The 20,604-nt window shown below is 43.7% G+C and overlaps 1 protein-coding gene across 1 annotated transcript in view; it reads right to left on the bottom strand.

Moving 5' to 3' along the window:
* The window catches only part of KLHL3 (kelch like family member 3), a 114,498-nt gene that overhangs the window by 56,492 nt on the left and 37,402 nt on the right, over positions 1-20,604 (bottom strand). The window contains exons 4-5 of the mRNA XM_090288277.1: positions 17,904-18,025; positions 8,471-8,633 (exon numbers count right to left, since the gene is read on the bottom strand). Coding sequence (XP_090144403.1) covers positions 8,471-8,633; positions 17,904-18,025 — 285 coding nt within the window. The remainder of the gene's footprint in view (positions 1-8,470; positions 8,634-17,903; positions 18,026-20,604) is intronic.

Below are 20,604 nucleotides of genomic sequence, written 5' to 3'. Positions count from 1 at the left end.
TCTTTAGAAATGAAGGACAAGTATTTTCAGCCCATGTTCCTGCTTTACAATGTCCAGTGCTGTGGGCAGCACCACTCTCTAACAGAGAAGCTTGTGCACAGCATCAGGGACACCCTTTGGGACTAGTTCTTGTGGACGAGCCCACAGCCCTCAAAGGTCTTAGAAACTCACTTTAATTCCATTGAGGTCATAAAACTTTCTAGGGATAAAAGTCATTTAATTTCTTAAGGCTGCAGTTTTCTCATCTAGTAAATGGAGCTAAAAATAGTACCTATCTCATAAAGGCATGTGGGTAATAAATAAGCAAACAACGTAACACATTTACTGGGACCACTGCAAGTGCTCAGTGACTGTTAGCATATGATGTACCAAATGCAGTGTTTCTTCAAAAATAAAAAAAGCAGAGCTGATGCCTACAAGGACCTTATAAGAAGGCTAAGACAAGGCACCAATAATTCTAACCCAGAATCCACAGGGCTATGACTGGGAGAGGCACTCCAAATACAAATAACAGCATGGAAGCAGGAAAATTCAGAACATGTCTAGAGAACACCCACTAAGTATTGGGAACTGTGCCAGGCTCCAGGACATGCCACAGAGAGAGAGGCAGGCAAGATCTCGAGGGACACATGGGGTGTGCAGGGGGCACAGTATATTCTAACCATGGGCCAGTCTGTTGAAGAGGAAGTCTCTAGTAATAAACTCTTAAATTTTCTTGTCTTTCTGCTTCTTCTTTGAAGAGAAGGGGAAACGGGGCGCAAAAAGTTCATTAAGAGTTCTAGTTAAGAGTCCTAATTAACCAGCCTTTACTATAAGTAATAAATATTGTTTAAGTTCCAAGTTTTAGTCAATGAAACACAATGTGTCTGTTTCTGTCCAATTGGAAGAGAAATTATGGAGAAGTGGAAGGGCACCAGATAACTTCAAGTTCTTTCCCTACCAAGCAACAGACATATCTTTCCAATGTTGAAAGGATGACAAAACTTGGATAGTACATTCCCATGAAAGGACTGCTTTAGGAGCAAAGTTGAGTCTTTTCAAGGAAGCAGGCCTGGAAAATGTTGAGAGCTTTTTCTATTAGTAGCTAACATTGTGCTGTGCATTTTAAATGCATTATGTCACTTCTCCCAAAAGCCCTGGTGAAATGAGTATCACGATCCCTATTTTACAGATGGAGAAATGGAAGCTCAAGAAGTTATTTAGTCTTGTGCTTATGATCACAGAGCAGTAAGTGGTTGAGCCAGGTTTTGAAAACAAGGCTGTCTGATTATAATAACAAACATGCTGATGAGTATCTTAGTCCCCAAAATAACTTGTCCTAGGCAGGCCATGGGATAAAATTCAATATAGGCATCAGAGTACTCTAAGAATCCCTCTTGGGGGTGCTTCAGAGAGACAAAAAGAATGAATCTAATGATGTTTATTAAAAAAACTTAGAATAGTAGTGCTCTGAACATTTGACATCAGTCTAGGTTCAAATCTCAGACGTAACTCTGAATTGAGGTATTTCCTTAATCTACCAGGTTAGATGAAGTGGTATTGATCTATATTCTCAAAGTCCCCAAAACAGGAAATAAAAACTATAATCCTCATCACCTGTTTTATCAACTTAAGTCTTTTTCTCATACTGGGACTATAAGCCCCAGGAAAGCGGGCTCTGTCCAGTTTGAACTTGAATCCTCAGTGTCCAGCACATCCACCAATATTAAGCCCTAAGATTTTTACTGTGCTTCATTCCATTCTTCAGGACTGCCTAGGGCTCAGGCAACTTCCTAAATTTATCACAAATCTATTTATCCCTCCTGATGGGATGAAATAAACCTAACCTTTTGATCAGGTTCACCTAAACTACATATCCAGAACAAATGGAACTAAAAATCCACTTATGACTTCTTTGACCGGCGTTGGCGTCGGCAGCCGTCCGTCTCGAGAGACGATGGCGTAGCTTCTTGAGAGTCTATCTGCACCGCCGAGAATGGCTGTGCAGTCCGACTCGGGAGTGACAATCCCTGCCGCACTTGTTACAGGTGAAGGCAGATGGCTGTTGTTGCTGCTGTTGATGCTGCTTCCGCCTCGATCTTTTCTGGACCGCCTCCTCGTTGCGCGCAGCCTCTGCGCCTGACGTACCTTGCCTGACCGCGAGCCTCCAGGCTAGGCGGTCGTCTGCTTGAACTTCCCATGTGTTGAGATTGATGGAGCATTGTGTCATGTCCTTTTTGCAGATGACCACAGAAATGAAATGAACCCCATTATTGCAGAATCAGTGGCCCCAATGAAACAGGTATGAGGGCTCTGAATTAAACCACTGGTCATACACCTCAGGAAAGACTGGCTGACACAGGTGAACACACAAAAAGAATCAAAACATTTTAGCAAGGTAAAAAATAAAACAGAACTGCCTTAAATCTCTCTCCTGCCCCCTATTGCCCTACTTTTGGATGGCAGAGGTAAGCTTTCTTGAATCCATATTTGGCTTCTAGGATCCACAGTTTCCCTGCTCCAAGGAGAAGGCTCAGTTCCCACATGGAAGTAACAGAGACTTGCCTTGACCTCTTGCCACAGGAGTCATGACCACCAGTCCTCAGGTTCTAAATATTACTACCTCCACCCTCCCTAGGGATTGTGAAATAGGCACTTTTTCTTTCCATGCTCACTTAATTTCAGAAATATATGTGTGGTCGCTCCTCCTTTCTCTACAGTGTGCTCACATACACACAAAGAGAAAGAGCAAAGGGATGTATCAAAACTGTCTAGTTACCAGTGTTACTGATTCAACACCAGAGTTCCCTGTTACCCAGAGAATAGGAGGAATAAAGGAAGCTTCCTAAAATCCCAACAGCAAAAACAGCCTGTGTCTGCTCGACTGCTTCAGTTGCCACCTTCAAATTAGAAGCAGAAAATCAGGGGGAGGCAGGAGTGAGGTGATCACCATGGTGAGAAGCTGTATTGGCCTGGGTGGATGTGAAAATAAGTAGTGGGCTCGGAGCATAGGCTCTGGGTTCAGACAGCCTCATCATGAACATTGGCATTGCCACTTACAAACTATGTGATCTTGGGCAAGTTATTGAACATTTCTGGAGTTTCCGTTTCTTCATCTATAAACTGGGAAAATAATAACTACCTCTTATAGTCATGCGGCCAAAAGGAGTTAATGCTTATGAAGTATACAGCACCAGTCCTGGGACCTAGCAAGTATTCAGAAATGGCAGGAACTCCTACCATTATCATCATCATCATTATTATTGTATGATGCCAAGGTGAAGGCAGCAATTTCATAAGACAGCCCTCAATGAGTCAGAGGTTTCTGTTTTTTTAATGATTTGTCCAAGTTTTTTGCTGCCCTTAGTTTAATCACTTCATTCCATGATCTCAAATGACTCAAACCAATCAAAAACAGGCCATTTCTCTCCACAAACACGTTAAATCCGATGGCTTTTCCATCCCATGGCTGGAGGGTTTCAGCTCAGCTTTGGCAGACTGATGTAAACAACATGTCCAAAGAATTTTAATTGCCATTTCATTAATGGGGTCTCATTAACATCCCTCCCAACCAGCTCTGCTGATGGCCCAGTGCATGGCCGTCCAATTACCAAACAACAAAGTCACCATAAAACTGCCCTAGCCTCTGAGGTTAAAGATTAAGCTGTCCCTAGAAACAATAATGAGGTGTAAGAAACAGGCTGTGCAAAACACCAGGGTCCCTTTCCCAGCTACTACCTACCCAGGAGGACTCTGATACCGTCAGCGGGCGACAAGGGTCTAATTGTCAGCTTCTAAATGTGAGACCCACCCTCTCCTATCCCAGAATAACATATACAGCAAAAACCTGGGGGCATAACCTTAAGGGGGAAACTGAACCCAGAGGAAGCAGGAGTGACTGCCACAGCAAGAAAAGACAGGGCTATTCTAAACAGGAAACCAAACAGGCAAGCTGGGTGGAGAGGTGGTGTCAGCCTCTCAGAGTCACTATTTGCCTCTCGGTGCCTTCAATAGGGAACTGAAGACTTATCCGAAGGCAAGAGCTGATTTTAAAAATGGTTACATTTTTTTTGGAAAGCAACTTGGCGATATCTATCAAAAAATTTTTTTTAAATGCATACTCTCTTTGAGCTACTTTATGCTACTAAAATGGTATCCAACAGGTACAATTTTACTGTTACTTACATACTAACAAGTGTACTCCATAATATTATGGAGAAAAATTTTCACTCTAGATTTTATACTAAAGAAAAAACAGGTAACATTAATGCCTGTTAGACAAGGACTAGGGTTAAATAAATTATAATGTATCCATATGGTATAACAGATAAACATATATAGTCATACACAGGGTCTGATAAGAATTCCAAAACTTTGAAACATTACACGTCATATATATACATACACACATATACACAGTCAGGAAACCCAAAATAGTCCCCCTGCTCCCCTCAGAGAGAGGGCCTAAGAGAAAATTTACTTTGCATTTTATACCTTTGTGTACTGTTTAAATTTTTGTATCATGGGTATAAGTTGAAACTTTATCAAATACATTCTCTAACATTTTAAAATAACAGTATAGCAATGTGTCTGGTATCACAAAACGATATTCAGAATATACTGCTAATATTTTTTAATCTGGAAAACATTCATGCTATGAAAAATATTGGGAAAGCTATACAAGGTGCTCCCTGTGGTTTTTCTCTGGGTAGAATGGTGTTGCTTTTCCTGCTCTTTCTGTCTGTCTGCTTTTTCTGTAATAGTTACAGGTGATTTTCTATTAAGATAGCACTAACAAGAGCAATAATAATTATAATAGCAAAAGAAAGTTTTTCTTGGAGAAGGAAAAAGAACAGAACTTAAAGGTAAAGCTGGGGCCATGGACAAGTGAAGACAGAGGCCAGCTAGCCAGAGACTAGGCGAGGAGGGAAAGCAAGATACAACTGCCTGTGCATCTGGATACAAAGAAAGCAAAATTAGAAGCTCTGGAAATGGTCCTTGCCCCCAGAGCGCATGCTGTGCACAGCAACAGCAGTGGTGATGACCCAAGGAGTCTCGTCTCTCTACTAGGACTCAGATTGCAGGCTCTCTTACTACAGAGAATGAAGCTGGCAGGGAAGCTCCAGACCATGGCCTGGGGTGCTGCCTACTTCTGCAAGCGGCTCTCCTCCCTGCCCTGCCTGAACCCCAAACCATCCCCAAAACAGGGCAGGATGAGTTACCCCCATGATAAAGAGGAGAAAAGAGGCCTAGCAGTCACTCAGCTCCAATGTTGGCCAGTCTGACTCCTAGTTCTGATCTGGAAGGTCTCCTTGTACTTGGTTGGTTTGAAACACGCCCTAATGACAAGCCTGTGACCACAAGAGCCAACACTACCCCTTTAATGTGACCCTAGTGGGTGCCCATACCTCCACACTTACAGTGGGACAAGGCAGCAGCTCTGTGTCAAGAGACACTGATGGCAGAAAGTGTCAGATTCCATCTCAAGTCAGGAAGCACAAGACCAAAAAACAAAGCAGGCCCACATTAATCAGTGGATATAAACCCACTGGAGATCTAAGCAAAGATAATCATTTTCTACTTCCTTCTCTAAACACTGTACAATTTACCTTCACACTGCTTCTTCTAATGTCTTTTCATCATGGTCTTATCAACCTCTGTAGCTCCATGGCTTCCCTGCTGCAGGGACAGTCACAGGATCCACAGAACCTGTACGACAGGGAAGAGGCTCTCAGCCTGAGGTCGCACTGACCGAGCCAGGGAAACGAGGAGGGCTCACACATGTGGGGAAGAGAAGACATCCACGCCTTATTTCCCCACACTGAGATGACTGAACAGCCTGTGTCTAGCAGAGACAGCTGGTCTACACTGTCTGGTTGTTAGCATCTGACTATGTGGCACAGGCTTCCAGGCTCACACTTCCAATGGAGAATGCCAACTCTAGTCATCAACACTCCTCAATTACCGATTCACAGGGTTGCCTTATGTCCAAATAGGGCCTGGAAGCCATAGAATGTAATAGTTGTAATCACTGGCTCTGGAGTCAGCACTGTCTGGGTTTGAATCCTGCCTCTGTCTTTACCAGCTGTGTGATTCCAACAAATTACTTCCCCTCTCTGTTCCTTAGTTTCCTTAGCTGTTGTATGCATTAAATGAGATGACATACAAAAAAATGCTTAGCCTAGGGTGTTTTCCAAAGTGAGAATTCAATAAATACTAACTAAAATCATGCATCGTGATTTCTGTATACACATGTGTGTGTGCACACACTCACAATGCTGGCAGATTCCAATCACTGCAACGACACCAGGACCAGGGGCCACCACAACAATGCACTCCCAAATGCATCCTCTTCGCTCTCCTACAGGCGAGTCTAACCATCAGACAATGAAAAGGACAAAGGGAGAAAACACAGACTTTTAAAGTGGGGGAAAGCTAGGCCAGAAGAACCTGGGAGCCTCTGTTAAAGGTGAGGGTTCAGTACACTCCCAAAATTCAGATGATCATGCCAGCCAACTACAATAGGATGAGATATGTGCTGTGTGTGCACACATACATGCCCACACACACTATGTACATGAAGAAGGCTGGGGAGGGACACAAAGAAGGGAGTCAGGGAATTCCTGGCATCTAAGTACTCTTCCTTTGTCACTGTGCCAGCAGATGTTCATGAACTGACCTGGGAATTAGCCAAGTTCTTGGCTGCTGCTAAAGCAAAGCCTGAGCACATCCCTCAAGAAAGTGTCCTCTTCAAAGACTGGGCTGGGCCTGGGGAGCCCTCTCCAGAGAGAGAAAAGGCTCCCTGAGAAAAAGCAGGAAAGGAGTGGGGAATAAGTAGGGAAAAGAGGGCACAGGATCGACAGAAGAGAAACAGGAGAGTCAAAGTTCAGAGTCAGGAAGAGTCCACAGAATTCAGAATTGGGCACCTGGGGAATGTCCTTCACAAAAATCATCACCATCAAGATCATTTTAACAACTAGTCCTATCTGTGTCAGAGAAACAGACTTCATGGAGAAATAAGAGTCTATATAGGTTTATGGGCCTGAGGCTTGACCGGAGAACAAAAAGATGCCAAGAAAACACAATAAACGCTTGTCTCCTTGTGGACCAAAGGCTAACACAGCACAGGGAGCTGGCAGGTGGGCAGCCAGCAGGCCCTCAGCTAGTTTCTAGACATGGGCTATACAGGAGACATAGATAGATTATAGATGGTATTTGTTTAGGCAAGGGAAGAATAAGATGATTTACTGCAAGGGAAGGAGGTGTCCACAACTGAATCTATCAATTACAATGAGTAGACTCATTTCGTAGGCCACTCATGATCTTTGTCTTCAAGTTGAAATATGTATCAGTGAAAACTTATTTCCAGCTAAATATGGTGGACTGAACATTCATATTGATCTCTACTCCTTTCCAAAGCCCTAGTAAAATAAGAGGATCTTAAAACAACATGATGACAAGTTCTAGCAGGGAGAATGCCTCTAAGAAAAATAAAACAAAACCAGCAGATCATCTGATGTCCTGAGGACTGTTCAAATCTACCTAACAAAAATTAGTGGTAGTGCCCTGGCTGCTGTGGCTCAGTGGATTGAGCATCGGCCTGCGAGCCAAGTGTCGTTAGTTCGATTCCCAGTCAGGGCACATGACTAGGTTGCACATCAGGTCCCCAGTTGGGGGCGCGAGTAAGAGGCAACCACACAGTGATGCTTCTCTCCCTCTCTCCTTTCTCCTCTCTCTAAAAATAAATAAACAAACAAATAAATAAATTTTTTAAAAATTAGTGGTAGTAACTCACTATGCAAAAGAAACAGGCAATTACTGCTGCCTTTCTGATTTAAAACAGAAGTTTTCAGATTAAAAACCTATAATTATAATACATAATTTAGCTAAGTTGTAGAAATAATATTAGAGGAATAAAGAGAGGGGAAGGATGTATGTATAATGAGGGGAAAGTCTATAAAATATAAAAGTTCAATCTTATTCTTCTGTGAGAAGTCAATAAATAACATCTAAAACAAATTATTCCAAAAATAGTGGTGTAAACATATTGTCAATATTTAGATAAATGGAGATAAATAGAGGAAAGAGGTTTCAGCTGAATCAGAGCCTGCATTTTAATTCTTTTAGAATTAAAGTGAGTGGCTCTAGAAAGCAAGACTGTTAAAATCCTGTTCAAAGCACACTTTGATCAAAAGAGAAATTTATTTCAAACCTACCTCAAATTGCTCTTCCCCCATGAAGTTTTCTCAGACCTCCTTCCTCTCCTCTTGTGAAAATTACTGTCTGTAATATCCATCTGGCAATTAACCTTATGCTTGGCAATGAGTTGAGCTCTTCTATTGCTAATGATCTTTCCACCTGTGTCTTATTGCCCTAAATTATAACTGCTTCACAGCAGAGTGCACTTCTCACAATCTTTGAGGAGTCCACAGCAGACCAGGTTATTAAATCCACATGCTTAGAGAGGTGTGGCAGCCCAGCTCCCCATTACCTGCGTAAGCATTGGCCTGCTGCAGAAGGTCAGTGCAGGTGTGCACATCTGCAAATGCACGAATGCCCAGGCAATTGGTGGGATGCAACTGAGACTGAAGGAAGTCACAGCAGTTTTGCCGAACATCCATGAGCTGCAGCAAGCTGGCTGCTGGGAGCAGCACCTGGAGGAGAAGGTAACATTCTGAGACACTGGATCCCTCCAGCAGGGCCTCATCTCCCTAAAGCACCATTCCAATCATTCTACTCCCATTCTCGAGGTCCCTGCATGGCTCCCCACTGCCTGCCCAAGTCAACCCAAATCTCCTGATCTGGCCATCAGGGCAGCTCAAGCCGAATTTCCCACTACTCTCCACCTCATGGACTCTTAAGCACCAGCCTTTTCTCTGTATCCCTAGAGCCCATAACAGTGCTTCTCCATCGGGAATGTCTGTATGAATTCCCTGGGGATCTTATTAAAATGTTGATTGTGATTCAATGGATGTAGGGTGGGACCTGAGAGCCTGTATCTATCTCTAACCAGCACCCAAGTGAAGTTGCAGCTGCTGGTTCATGAACTGCACTTAAGTATCATGAACCTTATGAACTAAACATTCTCGCCCCAACCCCACAATTTATATGTTGAAGTCCCAACCCCCAATGTGACTATATTTGGAGACGGGGCCTGTGAAGAAGTAACAATGGTTAATGAGGTCATAAGAGTGGGGCCCTAAGGTGCCCTTCCAAGAAGAAGGTATCAGTGTTATTCTCTCTCATTCTCTCTGTCTCTGTCTCGCTCTCACTCTCTTTTTTCTCTTCTCTCGCCTCTCTTATGTGAGGACACAGGGAGAAGGAGACCTTCTGCAAGCCAGAAAGAGGGTCTCACCAGAAACTGAATCAGCTGAAAACTTGATCTTGGACTCCTAACTTCCAAAACTGCAATGCAATAAACATCTGTTGTTTAACAAGCCACCCAATCTGTGGTATTTTGTTACGGCATCCCAAGCAAACTAAGATTGATTCTACTTGACTACACATTAAAATCACTTAGAGAATTTTTTAAATCCTGATACCTGGGTCTCACCCCCAGATTCTAACTTACGTGGACTGGGGGGTGGCCTGGACAGTGAGGTGTTTCTAAAGCTCCCCAAGTGCTTCTAATGTACAACCAAGTTTAAGATTCATCACCCTGTCTTTGCACAGAAAAGTACTTACTGAATTGTTCACTAGCTGTTTCACCATTTAATTACTGAATTTATGTGCTCTAAGCCCTGGTCTAGACGCTAAGATTCAGTAGTAAGCACAAGGCAGACAATGGAACTTATAATCTACTGGAACAAGAGTCACCTCAAAATCCCTTGGGACTCAGATAAACACACTTAATTCTCCCATCCAACAGATAAAGAGAACATTTTTTCATTTTTTTTGTTATTCTATTATAGTTATCCCCATTTTTCCCTCTTTGCCCATCCCACCCCTCTCCCACAGTCAATCCCCACACTGTTGTCCACATCCATGGGTCATTCATACATGTTCTTTGTCTAGTCCCTTCCTCTTCTTTCCACGATTATCCCCTTCCCCATGCCTGTGGTTCTATTTTGATCATTAGTTTATTTTGGGAAAACAGTATGGACTTTCCTCAAAAAACTAAAAATGGAACTACCTTTTGACCCAGTGATTCCACTGCTGGGAATATACCCTAAGAATCCCAAACCACCAATTCAAAAGAACCTATGCACCCCTATGTTCACAGCAGTACTATTTACAGTAGTCAAGTGCTGGAAACAGCCTAAATGCCCATCAGTGGATGAGTGGTCCAAAAAACTGTAGTACATTTACACAACGGAAAAAACATATCTTTAGGTGCAATCCAGTGAAAGGAGAGCTGAGTTTCCTTTTAAAAGGTCACAGGATACATTGCGTATTTATATTATTTTCTGGAAGACAGGAAAATGTCCTGCTCAGGTGGATCTGCCTGTGTTTTTCCTAGAAGCCATGGAAGACTGGCTTGAGCAGGTCAGATAGGTGCTCAGACTGCCAACCCCTGTCAAGTTCCCTAGGCCTTTCCTACACTGCAGGGAGAGATGGCCAGAGTCCTACTTGACCCCCAGCTCTGCTTCCCCTTCCCCTTGCCCTGTGGAGGAGGTAAAAAGTGTGAGTGTGGCCTTCAAAAAAGAAACTAAAAAAATATTAAATAACAAAACAGAACAGTTTGATTTAAGGTTGCTTAGCACAGGGTCCACAGCATCCACTTCACCCCCAAACAACTGCCATGTCCTTGGCCTTGCTCTCCGCAGCTCCCCTGGCTCCCAGAGAGTGTCTGGGTCAGCCAGATTCCAGCTGTTCCCATCCACAAGGGTGTGCCCAGGAAGACAAGGCTACAGATGCATTTATTCTCTTGACTCAGGGCACTACAAAAGTCTTTTATTTTTCCTGGTGACTTAAACTCTGGACCCTGACCATCTCCCAAAACAGTTCTGAGCCTCAGCTCTGGCTCAACTCATCAGCATGTGATCGGGCCAAAAACTCTATCCCACTGCCCATTCTTAGGCCTTGTCCCTTCACTAGGGACTGGTCATCCAGGTTTGCTGAGGACCAAGGGGTTTCCAAGGACACAAGACTTTCAATACAGTGGATCACCCCTTCTCATCCTTGCCCACATGCAGAAACCACCTAGAGCCTCCACTATCAGTGGGTCTATTCCCAAGCTAAATGCTTGTTCTCAGGAAGGAAAGCTCTTCTAACTACAAGCTTATTAAATTTTTCTTTCATGATGGCTGAGTTCTAGAAAACATGCTTCTCTTCCCTTCCTTTACCCCCTCTCTTCCACTCTCCTGTGTCCCCAGCAGGACAATAGTAAACTAGCATTGTGTCCTTGGTTTTCTGAACCCTGATTCATTCCAGAGAAGGAAGAAGATAAAATCACCCACTTTTGAGTTTTAGATCATAAGTGAGCCCAGCCAGTCTCCAAATCTGACCACTTAAGCTCCACTCTCACTGGGCAGCCACTGTCCCCACTCAACAGTCACACACTGAGAAGCTCAGTGAAGGTGTGAGCTTAGCCAAATGGATTCCAGGCCCAGATTAGTGTCTGCCTGAAAGTTAAGGGGAAAATCATTAACAATTCTTGCTGAATACATACCAGGTACGAAAAGTTCTGTTCCAAACTCCCAAATGACCTCCATGCCACCCCCGCAGCCAGCACTGGCTACAAACCTTACAGTTTGGGCCACAGCTTGACCAACCATCCTAGTTTGCTGAGACCTTGCCAGTTCTGGCACAACGTCCAATGTCTCAGGGTCAGTTGTTCACCCTAGGGAGGAGGAACTTCTAACCAGGTACCCTAAGCAGCGCTGGTGGAGAGGAGTAATCAAATATTGTCTAGCACACACCCTATTCAGTGGTGTGGCAAACCCCAAAGGGTCAGGGGTGATTAGATTTCTGAGAGTCCAATCCAACCCCGATTGCATTCCTAGCTAAACCAAGATGAAATCATGCCAGGGACACAGGCCCTTTCCCCCTTGCCCTTTTCTTCACCACAAGGACAGCAGCACAATTTGGTGCTTAAATTCCCAAGCTCATGACAACCAGCCAAAAAAATAAAATAATAAACATTTCCTAAAAGCATTCCTTAAGTTGTAATTTTCAGTTTTTAAAACCTCCCTGGATAGAGCTACTCACACAGCTATCAATTTCCCTACTGTTCACAAAACCCACTTAGTAGACAAAAATTATAAGGTTTTCCACCTTTTCATAACACATACCCCCCAACATCCTGTTTGGGTCCTCTCCTGCCCAAAAGCTTCCCAAGCTGACTTCCTAAAATAAATGGTGCTGCTGGTTTCTCTAATTGCTCCTCCCTCCTCTTTGATCTTACACTGCGATTAGCTATGAGTCAAAGACCCTTTTCTTCCCACCATTTGCTTCGCACAGGAAGGTGCAAAGGAAAGGAAAGGAAGTCAGAATGCTGAGGGGGGCAGTTTGGAGGCTGGGAGATATATCACTGCTTAAACTCTGAGTCTCAGGAGTAAACTGGGCCCCGGTCCAGTGGAGTTCTAGGTGCTACACATGAACACAAGCACAAATTCCCAGAGTCCCTGAAAGAAAGGAGAGCATTCGTCCATGAGGAGCTGTCCTTGCCTCCCTCTCCCACATCAACCAGAGCTTTCAGAGGATTTCCTCCTCTCTCATCTGGCCTCAAGTGGCAACAGTAACAAGATTTCAAACAAAAGGCCAAGCTTGGGTCCTCAGCTTTGCAGCAAGACTGATGGAATCACTAGGGCAGCGCTGATGGTCCCTGGATGGAGGAGGCTGAGACCAGCGGAGGAGCAGGTGGCTGGAAGCATGGCAGGGGTGGACGATGATCCCAAGTCGAAGCCTTTAGCTTGCCTCCCACCACCTCAGTATCATGGTTCTGGGAAAATGGGCCCTGGAATGACCCCCAGCAAAGAGGTCACAGGCTTCCCTCCAGCTTGCAAATGGCTGCCCTTCCATTTTTCATGTGTAGGCACCGTTTTGTTTTTTCTCCCCCTTGGATAATATGAAAACACAGCAGAGGATATCCCGTCGCAGAGTTTATTTCCTTTAGCAAAAACAAAAGGAAATGCCCTGCCTCAGAAAGCACCTACTCCTGGAATTTCAGGGAGGCAGGGCCATGCAGAAAGGGAGGGCACCAGCCAGAGGCCAGGTGACAGCACTGCCCAAGGCCTCTGCCAGAGCTGTACAGTGTGTCTGTCACGGCCAGCACCAGACACAGTGTTAAACGAAAAATCTGTTAAGAAAAAGAAGGAAAGGGGAGGGGAAGGGTGAGAGGGAGCATGGGCTAGGGGAAGGAAAGTGGGGATGGATACAGGTGAACAAGAGAGCTAGCAGAATAGCACTGTGCTTAAGTCTTGCTTGGATTTTGACTTCTCCACTTACCAGCTATGTGACTAAAGGCAAATTACTGAACCTCTGCGTCTCTGCCTCAACAGTAAAATGAAGATAATAATGGTACTGCCTTAAAGACTTGTTATAAGGGTCAAATGAAAGAATACATTTAAACCAGGTAACACAGTGCTTGGCGCATAGGGAGTGCTCAGTTAAATTGGTTTTTATTATTAATAATTATGAGCTGAAGTCAAGATTCTGATCATTCATTTAATAAGAAACTCAAGTTCACCAGATCGACAGAGTGCAATGAGTTGGAGAGAGCTGGATTCAAATGCCAACTCTATCCCTTTACTACCCATGCGACTGTGGGTACTACCCATTTAACCCCTTTGCGCATCAGTTTCTTCAACTGTAAAAGAAGGATCATAGGTGAACATTCCATTGGTCGTTACAAGGATTAAATGAAACAATGTATGTGAAATAACCGAAACATGCTTGGCTTACTGTGAGTATTAATGTGTCAGTTATGACAATTGTTACCTCCACCACAGAAGGTCAACTCAGTAGCTCCAAGGAACGTGTGGCCAGGAAGAGATTAAGGGGATAGCTCTCCCAGCGATTTCACCAAGTCCCAAATCTCTGACCCTTGTTTCTAAGGCTTTCAGGAGAGCCTCAGTCCTCTATGCTCACCTTCTCAGTGAACCAAATCTTCAAATATTGACATTATAGACAGCTTGCCTCAGAAGATACATAAGAGGACAAAGAAGAAGGCTTCTTTGTTTGTTTACCCCCAAGGTCACCCCTGACCAAACCATAGTTTAAAGTGAGGAAGAAAAAGGAAAATAGTATACCTTGTTGATTCCAAACAGTGCACAGTTCCCCAAAGGTTCCACACTGTGCTTTCTAGAGGAGCTCCTGCACATGCGGGCCCCTCTCACGCTGCACACAGAGATGAACACAGCATGTCCATCAGGGGGCACACACACCAGTGAGGACACAGGTGGGCAGAGGAGGCCGGCCTGACCCCTCAGTCTTCCTTCAAGATCTGGCCAAACAACACTTCTTCAGTGAGGCTTGCTCTGACCATCCTCATCCAGGTGGTGAGGACCATTCCCTGCTTCCTGCGCACCTCCACCCTGGCCCCTGCGACACTACCGGGCACCCATGCTTAGCCATCTGTCTCCAGCTTCAGACCACGTGCTACTTGGTGACAGGGCCTCTGTGCTCACACTGCCCTCTGGGCCCATATTGTCTGCTGGCACAGGGCAGCACTCTTCTAAGTGCCTTACCTAAATTAATTCATTTAATTCTCACACCAACCCTATGTGGTTAAGTACTACTATTATGCACATATTACAGATGGAAACATTGGGGCAAAGCTAGAAAATGGCAGTCATGATTTGAAGGCAGATCGTGTAACTCATGACCACCCAATAATATGGTATTATTTTGATTCCTGTTTTACAGTTGAGAAAACTGATCCTTAAGGCAGGAGGTCAGTGTGGATGTCAGAGAAGCTCTAGTAGGAGAGAGGGAAAACAAATCAGGGGCTGGCTGAGTGTCTTCTTCAGCCAGAGGCCACTGAGTCTCATGCCCTCCCTTTACAGATGGGAAACTAACACCCTGCAGTGCGAAGGGCTAGAATGAGAGGACTCCAAGAATTAATGACAAAGCTGATGCTCAGACCCAGTCTCCATTCCTGCCTTGTCTCTATTTCTGTATGTCCTCTGAACCTGCACATTTTCACTCTGGCCCCCTGCTTCCACCCCTACAAAGTAGGTTTTTTTTTAAAGCAATGGTAAAGTCATTTCCCCCAAAGTCCTCTAATTAGTCTATCTGCTACTACCTCCCTTAAGATAAGTGTTGTTATAGAGACCATCACTTGGCTAGACGACAGTTGCAAAGATAAATACCCAGCCAGGCGAAAAAGATAGAGTTAAACAGCTTTACTCTCTAGTTTGTAAACACTCTGTACTTCACAAAAAAAGTTATTAAATAAATACATGATGAAAAGGGAGGAAAAAAGTTGGTTTCAATCACAATAATTCTACAATCTCCCTTACAAGTACTGTTATTTGGGTTTGTTTTTTATCTTGTTTTAGTGGCTTAAAACAACACAAATTTATTTTCTTAAAGGTCTCTAAGTCAGAAGTCCCAAATGGGCCTCACTTGACTAAATCCAGGTGCCAACAGGACTGCGTTCCTTCTGAAAGCTCCAAGGGAGAATGTTTTCTTGCTTTTCAAGCTTCTAGAGACTTCCCACCCCCACATTCCTTGGCTCATGGTCCCCCATCTTCAAAGCCAGAAACATCTATATGAGTTCTTATCAGGTCATATCTCTCTGGTTCTTCTTATTCTGCCTCTTTCTTCCAGTTTAAAGGGCCCTTGCTGTTACATTGGGCCCACCTAGATAATCCAAGGTAGTCTCCCTATAGCATGTCCCACTGACTAGCAACATTAATTCTATCTGCAACATTAAGTGTTTTTGGAAATTTAACCTAACAGGTTCTGGGGATTAGGATAGGGACATTTTGGGGGGCCATTCTTCTTCCTACTGTGCTATATGATTAGTTACTGATGTACCCTAATGTAAGGGTTTTAAAAATTATTTATCACTTGCACATTTTTAGGTTGACATCTAAGTTGCATTTTGTAAATCTCACTATTTATATCAAGTACATAAATGAGTTTAAAGGTGATGGCAATCTGATATAACCATCATCCATTTTTTAAAAATTTTAGATACTTGCCCTATAATCATTTAATACTACATTATCTGCACTTACTGTTACTAACCAAAAGTCATTCAGCTGTTTAAATTCTGCTGATAGACCTACAATGTAACCACTGCCTTGCCCACTCCATACTGAATAGTAAAGACCAGAAACAAAATGCAATAACTGTGCATTTCGCTGTGTATAAAATATACCTCATTTTATTTTTTAAATTTATTTATTTATTTTGAGAGAGAGAGGAGAAGGGAGGGAGAAAGAGAGTGAGAGAAACACTGATGCAATCGGTCGCCTCTCACACACCCCTAACTAGGGACCGGGCCTGCAACTCAGACATGCGCCCCAACCGGAAACCAAACCAGTGACCTTTTGGTTCACATGTCGGTGCCCAATCCACTGAGCCACACCAGCCAGGGTGAAACATACTTCATTTTAAAAAGGGTGGAGGAAGGATTAGACCAGATCACCATACAACCCAAGAGTCCATCCAGGGCTGAGACAAAGGCAGGCTCTTCCAGGCCCAAATGTCGTGTGCCTCAGACCCTCGCCTTGCCTGCACTCTAACCCCTTGCCCTACTATGAGTACCCTTCACCACCAAGCTACCTCCCACTCATTTCCAGGCCTCCAGGGCTCTTGAAAGAGCCCTTCCAAGTCCCCTCTCCCATCTAAACTGAGTCCACTTTACATGCTGTCTCATTGTATACCGTGTTCCTTTGCTTCAAAGGACTTAACCACAATTTGGGCATAAATACTACTTATGAGCTTATTTGATGAGCATCTGTCTTCAGCCCTAGACCACAAACTACATGAGAACAGGCAATGGAATCGCCACTGCTCACTGTTACAATCACACTGTCCAATAAAGCGTGTAGCATATAGCAGCAGGCCCTCAAACATTTGGGCTGAATTGAATGAATAAATGATTACCAATTCGGCCTCTCAAATACCTCAATCCTGGAAAAGGGGGTGTGTCTGGATAAAGGTAGTAGGTATTCTGGTCACTAGAGAGGCATCTGCCTCACAATAAATAAGGTGGAATTATGCTTAAAAAAAAAAAAAAGAAAAAACCTTCATATCAAATGAAATTTCCAGCACTTTAAATACATAATAAGGTCCTTAATGACAAGAAATAGTGTATCCTGTGTCTCTGTTTAGCCTGGTGATTTGTAGGGTTACAGACTGGACCACACCTTCAACCATCTCCCTGCTGAAGGCATGCTGCTGCTGCCTCACATCCTCGCAGCCAAGATGTGTGTCTCTAGATGAAGCAGCACCTGGGCTGGCTCCCCTTTTCAAGGCTGCAGATGGCTGAGGGTGAGCACAGGGCAGTAAAGGAAGAAAAAGCTCAAGACAACATATTTCTCAGCCACACACCCCTGCTGAGATTCGGAAGCCTCTGCTGAGATTTGGGCCTGGTGCTTGGCACCTCCGTGTGCTCAGAGGCATTCAGTTGACTAATGTTGAAATAGGAAAACATTTTAAACAGCCTTACATACCAACATTCAAAATCTTTGAGATGAGATGATAACTGGGGAGAAGTGGAGTCATCCAGGCTTTTAGTTCTTCCTTCACCAAGAGTTTGAACTAACATGAGTTAAAGACTTTCTGTTCTGGGGCCCAAGCTCATTCTGAGGTCTTATGGCCTAGTGGTGAAGAGTATGCGTGCTATGGTCAGGCAGGCATGAGTCTGAAGGTCGTTCATCCCCCTACTGACCTTGTGACCCGGGGCAAATCACCTAACCTCTTTGAACTTTAGTTTCCTCTCCAGTTACCAACTAAGTTGTTGTGAGGGTTAAATGAAAGGATGCTACAACATGGTGGGCCCTGAGTGTGCAATACACTGAGTTTACCTGGACGTTCTCTTCAGTCACCTCAATTTCAGCTGTATAGATGTAGTCAATCAGTTTACTCAATGTTTGCCCATCTACATCCTTGATTTCAATCTTCTTGGCTTTACTCTCAGACATGTCACCTACAATTCAAAACAAAACAAAATGGACATGAACTTGGCACCTAGAGTACGCTTAACTTTCACATAGCCTCTTGCCTTGTCTTGATAACATAAAAGCATTGACTGCACTCTGGAAGGCAGCAGAAGGACATCGTTCCGTTCTGGCATTCAGCTGACATCAGGTCAGATCAACTTTGAGTCTGTGGGCATCCACAAACTTGATTTTAAGATTCCCCATTCTATCTGTTGCCCATTTCCATTGTGAAGACAATAACTCATTCAACCAACAATTACTGTAAACCTCAATATATAAAGCCAAAAAAGGGGGAAAAGATAAGCACCTGTCTTCAAAGAGCACAAGGTCTAGTAGGGCAGATATATAAAAATATTAATAAACACAGGTGATATACACAAAGTAACTATGATAACAATAACAATAAAAAATAACACTTAGCTAACTATGGCCAAGCACTGTCTTAGGCACTTTAAAGTGTTGCCTTTTTTAATCTTCAGAAAAACCTATGTGATTTATTAACATTACCCCCACTTTACAGGTGAAGCATCTGAGTCAAACCTAGGGAAGAGCCAGCCAGACTAGGATTGAAACCAATGATTCTGACTCTAGAGCCTACACCTGTAATCAAAACAGAATACTAAATCCTAAGAATGCAGAAGACGGAGTAAGAAATCCTGCCTGGGGAATCCAGGAAGGCATTCTAGTAGGTCACTTTTGAACTGAGTGTTCTGTAGGCAGCAAAAGTAAGGAAAGATGAGCTGGATGCATCAACCATAAATGTAAAGAGGGGAAGTTGCCAAAAGAATAAATTTTGGCCACAGCAAGAGGCTGGTATGTACCTAGGGTAACAGTCAGGAAGGAAGCTGAAGAGGTAGATAAGGGTCAGGACTTACAGAACCCTCTAGCCATGCAAATGAGTTCAGACTTTACAGCTAAGAGTAGCACCACTGGAAGGTTTTACAGAGGGGAATGACGTCAACAGATGGGTGTTTCTGAATGAAATTTTGAATGGATGGCTGAAGCTGGATCAGAGGCAGGGAGAACAGTTGGGAGACTCTGATAATAATCCAAGAAAGAGGGGACGTAGGCCTGTGAACTAGGGCAGCAGCAACACCACATTTGCACAGTTCTGAAGCCATTTACTTCAGCCTGCCCTCTCTATACAGTGCAGACGTCTATTAGAGCCAGGCTTACCCAACAAGGGCTGCTGGTTTCAGAAGGAAAAGAGAGGCAAGACACGCATCTTTGTGGGCTAAAATAAAGGGCATCCTGACTGCAAGAAACAGGGATTCAGAAGCCCTCATGTCAGTGTGAAAAGAGAGCCTGGGAGGTTGTTTTCTCTCCGTGGAATTTGTGCACTGGAGCCAAGAAAATAAGTACAGCATGTGGGCTGCAGACGCCTACCTGCAAGCCACACGGACTGCACATGATTCCTCCACCAGTCCACAGTGCCCACCCAGACAGAGTTCCAGATATGCATGACTGGAGCAGGGGGGAAGTGGGGAAAGCCATTCCAAACCCTGTCTGCTCCCTTCACTGCCAGATCAGGTAGACTAGAGACCCTCCACTTTATTTTCCCTTCCCTCTGCCTGCTCGTGGAAACCAGGCAAAAGGCCACAGCACCAACAGCCCTGAAGCAGGACAAACAAACAAAGAGGAAACAGGAAAAAATGATGAATTTCTCCTCGTCCGGTAAGATAGGCTCTCACAATCTTTCTGGGGTCTACTCCAAGACATGCAAACAAGAACACACCCACAAGGAAATCAGCTTCCAGTTGGTAAGTATGTTGCAAAAGATCATCAAAGATAACCAATCCTTAGTTTAAGAACTTGAGCATTAAAAAAAAAGAAAGAAAGAAAGGAAGGAAGGAAGGAAGGAAGGAAGGAAGGAAGGAAGGAAGGAAGGAAGAAAAAGAGCAACCTGTAAGAACCGAAAGATTCAGAAGCCCTTATGTGAGTGTGAAATCAGAACTTGGCCTGATTATTTTCTCTCTCTGAAATTTGTGCTTGAAAGTCAGGTGAAGGTTTTGTAACTTTGGGTAAACAAATGGAAATTCCTGAAATTGTGTGTGTGTGTGTGTGTGTGCATGTATACACACACACACACACACAAGTCTGAATTTTCTGGAGGAATGACAAATCATTTCTATCAACCTCAAATGTCACAAAAATGTTAAGACCTAGTTTTCTAGATGGTGGACTTATGAGACTTTATTCTGCTTCTTTAGCATGACTCTGAAGTTACTAATTTTCTACATTAAGTACTTAAAATGTAAATAAGCAAGGAAAAAACAGGTGAAAAAAAATTAGGGCCTTGAAGACAATATTTATTTTCTAAGTGAGTTTCCTTAAGGAAATTGGAGATGTGAATAAGTCACAGACTTATAAAATCCAATCTTATCTCTTATGGACCAACAGAAATCACTGCACCAAACTAAGACTTCAGCTTAAACAGCCCCTGAAAGTGGAGTATACTATGCGTCAGGCCCTCTGCTAAGGGTTTATAAACATTAATTCATTTAATCCTCATAACAACCTCAGGAGATAGACAATATTACCTCCACTTTATAAATTATAGAACTGG

Source organism: Furipterus horrens, unplaced genomic scaffold (genome assembly GCF_987537825.1).
Source record: "Furipterus horrens unplaced genomic scaffold, mFurHor1.1.pri manual_scaffold_10, whole genome shotgun sequence".
Classification (NCBI taxonomy): domain Eukaryota; kingdom Metazoa; phylum Chordata; class Mammalia; order Chiroptera; family Furipteridae; genus Furipterus; species Furipterus horrens.
This window is presented reverse-complemented; position numbering and strand designations above follow the sequence as displayed.